Source organism: Pinus tabuliformis, chromosome 4_2 (genome assembly GCF_031772625.1).
Source record: "Pinus tabuliformis cultivar Carrire ecotype Pingquan chromosome 4_2, CPIR1, whole genome shotgun sequence".
In the NCBI taxonomy this organism is placed as follows: domain Eukaryota; kingdom Viridiplantae; phylum Streptophyta; class Pinopsida; order Pinales; family Pinaceae; genus Pinus; species Pinus tabuliformis.
Genome location: NC_142304.1, coordinates 204,730,155 through 204,740,309, shown reverse-complemented (window position 1 = coordinate 204,740,309; position 10,155 = coordinate 204,730,155). Strand labels below are relative to the sequence as shown.

The following is a 10,155-nucleotide window of genomic DNA, read 5'->3' as shown; positions in this document are numbered from 1 at the left end:
CAAGTAAACTAACCAGAAAGAAGAGTGACCCCTTCAACATGTACAAGGAAAACCTACACATGCACATGGAAACCAGTAAAAAGAAAAAAAACAGTCCACTAAACATGCATAAGACATATGTAGTCCACTATAAATGTGAAGAGGAACCCAAGAGTTGCCATGTCCACAACTCTGCAGCTGAGAGGGAGAGGGATTATCAGAGTGAATGCTCAACAGAGACCCCAAGACTGCAAGTTGGAATACAATATAAACACCCAACAACACATAAGTTTCAGTGGTGTTCTTCAATTTCCTGCGGCTCATCTTTTTAATTAATGGGCTGCAGAATGGAATCTTCATTTGCTCCATCATCAATTTCCCTATTTGAATACCACTCAAACATATGAATGAACTCATGTGCCTGCTGAGGGTAATTATAAGGGAAGGCAACATGGAAAAGTGGTGGGCTATTTCCATGAGGCTCTGCAACAGCTACCAAGAAAAAGATGTGAACGTTCCCTCTACAGGGGAGGCAGGGGAGCCAGAGAGATAAACTTGATTTTAGAGGTAGCGTTGTTGTGGCCAAAAAAATTCTTTATAAGTGGGTCCCACCTATTAGGTATTTAGTGGATAACCAAATATAATAAATAATGTTAAAGAGAGTTTTAACTATTGTCAACAATATGGAAAAGTGCTCATTAGTTGAGGATAAGACGGTGTTGGAACGATGGGAAAAATGGCCCTGCAGTCTCTTGTAAATACAACCCCTTGTGTTATTGTATGGGCTGGCCCTTAGTTGCTGTTGTAAAGCCTTGATGTGTAGGGTGGGCAGTATCATGTGGGCCCAATACATCTAATCTTTAGTTTCCTACTAATATCAGTTTCCTCTGTAATAGGGCTGCTTGTATCTTCACAGCGATCTTCTTATGGCTGCAACATTTGTAATAGGGCTGCTTTTATCTTCACAGCGATCTTCTTATGGCTGCAACATTTGGAATTTAAATTTCTCTCACGGAATCCCATTGTTTCTTGTTATCCATACAAGTTCGTTAGCCTTTTGTTTGCTCGTAGATAAATAGGAGAAATTTTTATTAAATAATATCTTGGTTGACTGTTCCTGCGCGGATCAAAGTATTTCTGTTATAAGTACTTTCTATTTTGGTGTTTATTAGTCTCTATTCAACCCAATGCCAATCAATCTCTTTTCCTGTTGATACAGTTGCAAAGGTTTACTTAATGCATCATTACATTTTTACAGAAAGAGGTAGCTATTGTGATTAACAGCGTTTGGAATCGAGCTATAATTTGTAAGCTTCTTTTGTTGCAGATTGTCTATGATATTACAGATATGGATAGTTTCGATCATGTCAAACACTGGTTGACTGAGATTGAAAGATATACGAGTGATAATGTAAACAAGATCCTCGTTGGAAACAAATGTGATTTGGCAGAGAAGAGAGCGGTGGAGCAACAAATGGCTAAGGTATATAGTAAATTGTATTATTGCACTCTCACAATCATGGAAATGCATCTAGATCTGTCTGCAAGTTTTTAGCTGGTGAATGGAACTGGATCTCTTTGTGCAAGACATGTACCATTTACCTCGCACTTTACTTTCCCACTTTTGACATAAATCTTTATTTATAATATATCTTATCACTTTCTGGTCATCCAGAATTTAACATCAACCTTTATGGTGTGATATTGTGCAAGTCGGGATCCAAGAATCCTATCCATTTTCTCTTTACTCTTCCATTCTAGGCCTCTTCTCTTATATATTTAGAGACTGCAGGCCTTCGCCAATGATGTGGGAATCCCATTTTTGGAGACAAGCGCTAAAGATGCAACCAACGTTGAGCAAGCATTCCTCACAATGGCCAGGGAAATAAAGAAGAGGTAGTAAGAGTATTGTATGTGTTTTCTCATCTATGAGTCTACCACCGATTTCTACAAGCTTCATTGGAATGAATTGTTTGTATTTGCTTCAAGACTTTTATTTTGACAATAAATACATTCATCTTGTTAAAGATGGGTTAACAATTTTTATAATTTCTTGGCTGAGTTTTCACAGGGTGGGTGGCCAAACTACCTCGAACAACAGCCAAATAGGTACTGTTGAAATGAAAGGAAAACCACTTCAACAGAAAAGCAACTGCTGCAGCTAAGATACTTTTGATCACATCTTTAAGTTAGTTCCCTAAAAGAAAGCAAGGACAAACTGTCTTTTGCATGTGCTAAATGATGACTTCAAAAGCAGTTCATATTGCCCTGTCTGTGCCTTTGCCTTGATGACAATGTAATATTTGTTGTATCTTGTAATTGGGAGATGGTGATTGCCTTACATATGGAGAGATTTATAAACGCAGTTTCAACAAATTAGGAATCTGAAAATTAATTTAAGATTATACAGCGTGATTATTCTTTTCTTTTTTCCAATTATATTGGGAAATGCAGATGTTGATGTGAAATAGATCATTTGCTTTAGTTTTGGTTAGCCTTTTAAGATTTGCTATTTTTATGCTTACTCATAGGGACACTGCATATAATGGTGGATAGATTCCTCTATAAGTGAATGAAACCTACATTTGATGGATGGGAATATTAGCTGATTATGGTTCATGTAAAAACGTAACGTTATTGTGGACCGATGCTTGATGTTTGTTGTCAAATATATGTCACTGAATTCTTGTGATTAATTAAGTCAAGGCCTTTTAGTACTCTCCTGAAGGTAGAATTGAAAATTATAAATATTTAAATGCCTCAACGTCGAGGTACAGATTGAATTACCTAAAGAATGGTGGATGGGTTCATCTGTTAGTAAATGGAAAATTCAGTCGGCGAGACACTGGCTGATTATGATTCATGTGAAAATATTGTTATTCTGAAATGGGGCAAGACTTCACGGAATTCTTGTTATTGATGAAATAAATGCCTCATATTACCCTCCTATACGTAAAAGCGAAATTTTTAAATACTTAAATGTCTCAACTTAGCTATGCCTAGATAGAATTCACATTTTTAAAACCTGAATGCCTCACTTCACTATACCCAGATTGAATGACTCTTCCATTGCACACTTGCAATTTTAATTTATCTGCAACGCCAAAAATATGATACATTGAAAGACAACAATTGATTTCCACTTGGCCACTGTGGCCATGGGTTGTAGAGTATTATAATTTATAATGGGAGTAGTCTACCTAGGCATTACAAACCCCGATTACAAACCCCGATTGAAATTTCGAAGGATGAACACTGTGAACTGATAGCAAAGCAAAGGGTACCTGCGAAGAGTACCTGGCCTCCGAGCTGCAGTGCGGAAGGAGTTCGCAGAGGGGTAAGCGCAGAGCATCAGAGCTTGAATGGGCGCGGGTGAGTTCGCAGAGGCGGAAGCGCAGAGCATCAGAGCTTGAATGGGCGCGGGTGAAAAGTAGGTGGCATGTTTGCGCTGCCAATTACTGTCCTTCACTTTCTGGAATGCTTCGTATGGGAAACGAGATTTCAAATTTGTCTAAGTATATGACGCCACAGGTCTCTTCCTAATACCAAGAATGGGAAACAAAATTGAATTACTGTGATTTGTCGGACAGAGGCGGTAAGAAGATCAGTATGAACATCGTCGACTTATTGAAGAGAGTGGTTTCGGTTTCCAGTTTCCAGCAGTTTTACCTATTGGATTCATTCAATTACAGGAAATAATGGACAGAAAAGCCGTGTCAGATGAGAAGGAAATGGTCGAGAGGCGTATTGAACGCCTCTGCTCTCACGTTGTCCTGGCTGATTACATGAAGGGTACACATAGGAGTTTTTAGGAGAAGTTTCTACACGCTGTGGTTTTGTGGTTTGTTGTCAGGGAAGTCCGCCTGGTTTTCAAATACATTACTCCGGACTGCACTGTAAAGGTATAAGTCGTCGATTACTGTAATTAACAACGGGGAGTTAGTTACAACACCTGAAGAGTTTGAATTCAATTATCGTTCACCAAATAACAGAAAGAACCACCCTGAATTACAAACCCCGATTACAAACCCCCTGAATTACAAACCCCGATTGAAATTTCGAAGGATGAACACTGCGAACTGATAGCAAAGCAAAGGGTACCTGCGAGGAGTACCTGGCCTCCGAGCTGCAGTGCGGAAGGAGTTCGCAGAGGGGTAAGCGCAGAGCATCAGAGCTTGAATGGGCGCGGGTGAGTTCGCAGAGGCGGAAGCGCAGAGCATCAGAGCTTGAATGGGCGCGGGTGACCATTTCGAATGGAGGGAATTACTCCCCGCATGAATTCCAGCTCATTACTCCCCGCAGGAATTACTCCTCGATCGATCAGGGATGTCAGGCGATCGGTCAGGGATGTCAGGGAATGTCAGGGCGGTCAGGGAGGGTGGCGGAGAAAGGTGGTGGTGGAGCTGAGAGATGGTGGCGGAAGAGGGAGAGATTTCCGGTAGCCGGAGCTGGACGATTTTCCGGTCGGTGCCGGAAAAAGGGCCATTCTACAGCCTAGGTAGACTACTCCCAAATGTTTACTTACATTACATCTACACATGTGCCCTATACTGGGCTGTAGAGCAACTCTCGACGCAAAATGTGAATCAGGTGAGGGGAAATATTACATAAAATATAATATTACAATATTATATGTTACCCAATATTTATAACCACCCCCACCTAATAAATAGTGGAATACTAATTAAAATGTAATATTATTAAATTTTACCTAATATTTCAGGTCACACCCCACCCTAAATATTACATTCTACTCAATATTTCCCCTCACTCCTACTAATTTTATAGTTGAGTTTGTTTACTTTTAAATTACAAATATAAAGAAAAATTACAATAAGAAGTGGACCCGTTGAGGGAAAATATTGGGTAAAATGTAATATTATAGTATTATATTTTATCCAATATAACTTAGTAAAAAGTGGATAAGTTTTAAAGTTTTACCTTTACAAGAAAGTTTTACCTTTATAGGCTACATGGATTCAACACCATCATTTTCTACAACTAATTATGTATCTAAATATAACATCAAACTAACATGAATCTAGGCTAGTTTAATCCCCCCTTAAATAGATTATATTCCATAGGAATTCCATGAGTCAATACCATGGATTTTTAAAACAATGGGTCAATACCATGAGTCATTTTTATTTTTATTATTATTTTTTTATAGGGTTATTTATTTTTTTATTTTATTTTGTTATTTTAATTTTATTTTCACCAAATTACAATGTTTACATTACATTAAGTTACACATCTCTACCATATTTTAATTTTATTTTGACCTAGTCAAAATGTTAACATTATATTACTTTAAGTTACACATTTCTAGCATACTATAGACATTAGATCTCAGTTCAATGAAGAAATTACATTTATCCCTCATACTAAAAAGTATTTTTTTTTTAAATTACTTTATCTAATTATATAAAGTTTGATGTAAAATAAAAGTGAAAATTCAAGTATTTAAAAATGGTTGACATTGATTTTTAAAGTAACGTTATTAATTTTTTTAAAGTAACATTATGGACAACATCTCTTGCATATACATATATTAAAGTAACATTACACACAACATCTATTACATGTACATATATTAGCTGACACACACACACACATATATATATATATATATATATATATATATATATATATATATATATATATATATATTTAGTTTTTTTAATGTAAAGTTACGTGACAACATCTCCTTCATGTACTCGGTTGTAGAGTGCCTATGGGCACAACAATTAAAGTAATGTTACACACACATCTCTTGCATATACATATATTAGCCCATATATATATATATATATATATATATATATATATATATATATATATAATGTTACATGACAACATCTCCCTCATGTATTGGGCTGTAGAGCGCCTTGCAAAAACCTCTTCATGATTTGGTGAAAGGTTGTCTCATCTTCATCACATAAAAGCCTAGTTTATCTCACTGACATTATAATTGTTGTATTAATCGATTTTTAGCTTTTTATTTATATGGTTATTTTCATTTTTGTTTAGGTTGACATTAATTTGTATTGAGTAAATACTATTTTTATTTTTATTTTATTGGACACGTGTCAACCCCACATTGAGCACAAACAAAATTACACATGGCCCTTATAGTGGGTTATAAAATGCACGTCTTAACATAAAGATTAAGAATTATGTGTAAATACCATGCTCTGCTCAAGCAAAAAAAAGAAGAATTAGAATATTGTAATTACATTCTATTTATTGTTAATACAAAACTCACCCATTCCTATTGAAATTATGTTCTATACATTTTTTTTCCACTGGAAAAATCGTAATCTTTCATTAACTTTGAAACATTACATATTGTAGATGCGATTGCATATGTTGTATCTTTCTAGCCCCAGAGGGGTCAGTCAAAATTGTGAAATTCACCAAAAAGCTATGTACTGTTTAGATTCACCACGCAGGGTGTTCATAATAGGAGTCTATTATCAGACTGTACATATGCCACGCAGGTCATTTAAAAAACACATAAATATATCCTGTAAAATATATACAAAGTTGTCAAAATTAAACATTTCTCAAAAAAGACAAAAAACCAGTGATCAAGGGCTCTCTGCCCTGTGGTAGTGCTGATCTATGTATGGGCGATGATAGTAACGGTATTCATTTGTCCCCCGTTGTTCCTGGATCATCCACTCTCTTCTAGGAAGTGCCATGGCCTCCTTGGATAACCCGTCAACACAACTGTTATGTTCCCTGTAGATATGATTGCATGTGATGTTGTTAAATTGAACCTTGAAAATGTTAACTTCATCCAAGATATTACTAAGTGTGTGTATGTGACAAGCAGTAATATTATTGAACCAATTAATAATGATCTTTGAGTCTCCAAAAATATTTAAGCTCATGCAATTATGTCCCAAAGAGAAATGCAGAAGGTGTCGAAGGGTAATGAGTTCTACGAAATTATTAGTTCCAGCTCCTAGACCCATCTTTACTTTGTAGTAATGCTGATCACTTAAGTATAGGATGAAACCACCACCACATCCCTGTTGTTTTGCTGCGCCATCGAAATACGCCCAAGGTGTATTTTTATCAATGTGAGGAGGGGCATGAGGCCTTCGGGATCTAGTTTGTTGAGGTTCAGGCATCTCATTATACGTTGATACAATACAGGCCGCAATGTGTGGCCAGCACACAGGTCTGTTGTCAAAAATAGAACGGTTCCGAGCCAGCCAGACATGCCAGCTGATAATCAGAGGGAGACTTTGTAGTTTGGAACCCTTATGCTGATTGAACCAACATTCCCATGCACTGTCGAGATCGGCACCTTCCCACTGCCCAGAAAATTGTATGGAGGTAGAAATATTATGCCAGAGAGTAATCAGGGCTGAGCATTTCAGAAAAAGATGGAGGGTCGATTCAGATGAGTTTTTGCACAAGATACACCAATTTGGCCCATGAAAGGATCGGTGTGTGAGATTCTCTCCCGTGGGTACTTTGTCTCTAAGGATACACCAAAAAAATAGTCTGGTCCGAGGAGGCGCTGTTAGTTTCCAAATACTCTTCCACCAGAAAGTAATCTGCTCCGGTTTTTTGTGGGAGATCAAGGATAGATATCCAGTCTTTGGAGAGTAGATACCATTTTCCGCATGACACCAGATAAGTTCATCAGGGCCCTCTTTAATCCTGATATGAGATTCAGATAGTGCAGAGATATATTCATGCCATTCCTGGTGCCAACATGGTGGTAAATCAAGCTGCAAGGCAGTTTTCCATCCTTGGGAGAAGATGTTGGAGTTTTGATGGTCTGCAATATTTGCAATCACCTTGATCTCATGAGAATGAAGATACTGTATGAGGTCTCTAGATAGCTGATATCTTCCTCCACCTCCAGTCCATGGATCCAAGCCAATGCGGGCCTTAGTTCCATCGTTGATTCTCCAGACAAGATTGTCCCTGATGTGAGGTAGAGAATGAAGGAGTGCCTTCCAGACAGATGAGATGCCAGATTTTGGCCAACTCGGCAATCGAACCCAGTCCATGATTTGCTGAGGCCAAATATACTTATGATATGTGATGGCTGTCCATAGGTTCTGTCCAATCAGTAGAGTCCAACCCATTTTTGCTGCAAGGGCTTGTGCAAATATAGGAAGGTCTTTTAGACCCCAGCCTCCCCATTTCTTAGGTAGTGCCTACCCATGCAAAAATATTTTTGTCATGATTTCTGTTATCTCAAAATCGGGCCCTGGAAGGGTGTAGACCAGGAAGACTTCAAGTAACTATTTCAAACCGACTTTAGGCTGAGGCTTAGCCTCCTCAACCTGAGAGGGCTCTCTCTTGATGGGTTAATGATTTTGATTAAAGATAAGATGGCTAACTCTTATAGAACAACTGTGAAAAATATGAATGGTGGAAACACATTAAACAAAACTATCCATTGCGCTTATGGAGTCAACAACACCTCAATATAACAATGAACTCAACCTTACATGGAAGTCAGGGCATTCAACATTTAAACATTCAGAACATAAACTCATATGGGACCACACAGTTTATAAATGTATACAGGAAGTCAGACCACATTCAGTGAATTCTGAGTGATTATACATCCATACCACTGTAAGAATTAAGAAAAGGACAACATCACATATTCTGAACATAAAAAATCCTTCATGAATCCTGAGAAGTAAAGTTCAACATGTATATTACTGAAAATGAGTCATACATAGGCCAAATACCAGCTTTTTCATAAAATTTCCAACCCTGATTACCTTGCAGTTTCAGCTATATATAGAGCTCTTATTCTAACTGATCGAGATTCCTCCTTAAACATTAAGGGAACTCGAAAACTACTTCTAATGACACCTATTAACCCTTTAACTAACTAATAAATACAACTGACTACTAATTGACAGCTCTAGAATCCTAAAACAATTAGGATTCTAATTCTACATCATGTTGAATGTAGCATTTATTACAATTAGGATTTATTCCCTGACAAGTGGTCTCTTTTAGTTTGGCTGTGATGAGTCTTCAAGGTTCCATGTTTGTCTTCAATGTCACATGTTTTCCAATGCCCTGAAACATAGGAAACTACCCCTGTTTACTGGTCTTTAGTTTTCCTCAAAATATTCGAATCCAAAGAAGCATGTCCTTTATCCTTTAATTACCCAAAATAGAGCAGACTGCCACGTCCTTGATGTGTTGTCCACCATTTTCATGTACCTGTGTGATGACAAAACCTTTCAAAAAGATTTTCCGCTTTGTCAATCATAATTTATCCACTGAATTGTAACATGCAGCTACAGCAGTTTCGTAGCGCGCTACGAAACTGCTGTGTAATTTCAAAAACACAGTCTTCCTTTCATAGCTAAATGATCGCCACTATTCATGGCTTAAGCACCTTACTCCCTTGATCATTTTGACAAGATTTGCTTGCAACTTTTCAAGAAACAGATATTTCTCCTGAGGAAAAGATGCAATGACACCAATAACACCATTCACTGATTCAAATATAACTGTATGAATCTGGCTAGTACCTCACGTGCAAATTGTATAGGCATCTTCTCTTCAGGTGCAAGGGGATGTGCTAATATAGTTCCCTCTTGATTGCAACCAAAAACAGGGCTGGCAGCTATGAAATGATTCCTGCCAATATTAATTGCCACAGCCGCTAGCAACAAATTGCAAGACTTAGATAACAAACTTTGCAGCCACCTTAACTAGCCATTACTCGTATCAAAAAGAAATTCCAACGGCCATGAGCCTAGTGGATGTATAGCTTCACAACCAGAGATTTGACCCCAATTATCGACCTTTCAAGAGGCAGAACAACAAATGTCAATGTAGTGATGGTAATTCTTCAATTACATTGAGGTTAATGGAGTTTCTCTTGACAAGAAATACGCCTGGAGAAGCCTTGGGAAAAAAAAAATCAGGGCCGTGTGATAAAACTAAATACAGGGTTGTAATGTAAAGAACATCTCGACGTGTATCAGCTAATTTAGCCATACCCTTGAAAATGAGACTGGAACACTGAATAACACAGCAAAAATCCTGATATATGATAAGATATGCAACTGATGGCTCAAATATCAACAAGATTTGTTCAGCAGATGGATATCCCAGTCTTCACATCATCCATAGAGGATAAACCATTGCTCGCTTTCTCATTTGCATTAACAT

At 37.5% G+C, this 10,155-nt stretch overlaps 1 protein-coding gene across 1 annotated transcript; it reads left to right on the top strand.

Moving 5' to 3' along the window:
- The first annotated feature begins 748 nt into the window (after positions 1-748).
- LOC149168834 (ras-related protein RIC1-like) lies at positions 749-2,403 on the top strand. Its single transcript, XM_089426973.1, has 3 exons — positions 749-1,462; positions 1,772-1,875; positions 2,051-2,403. The coding sequence occupies exons 1-3, from the start codon at positions 1,328-1,330 to the stop codon at positions 2,142-2,144; spliced, it is 333 nt and encodes a 110-aa protein (XP_089283099.1). The 5' UTR covers positions 749-1,327; the 3' UTR covers positions 2,145-2,403.
- Positions 2,404-10,155: the final 7,752 nt, after the last annotated feature.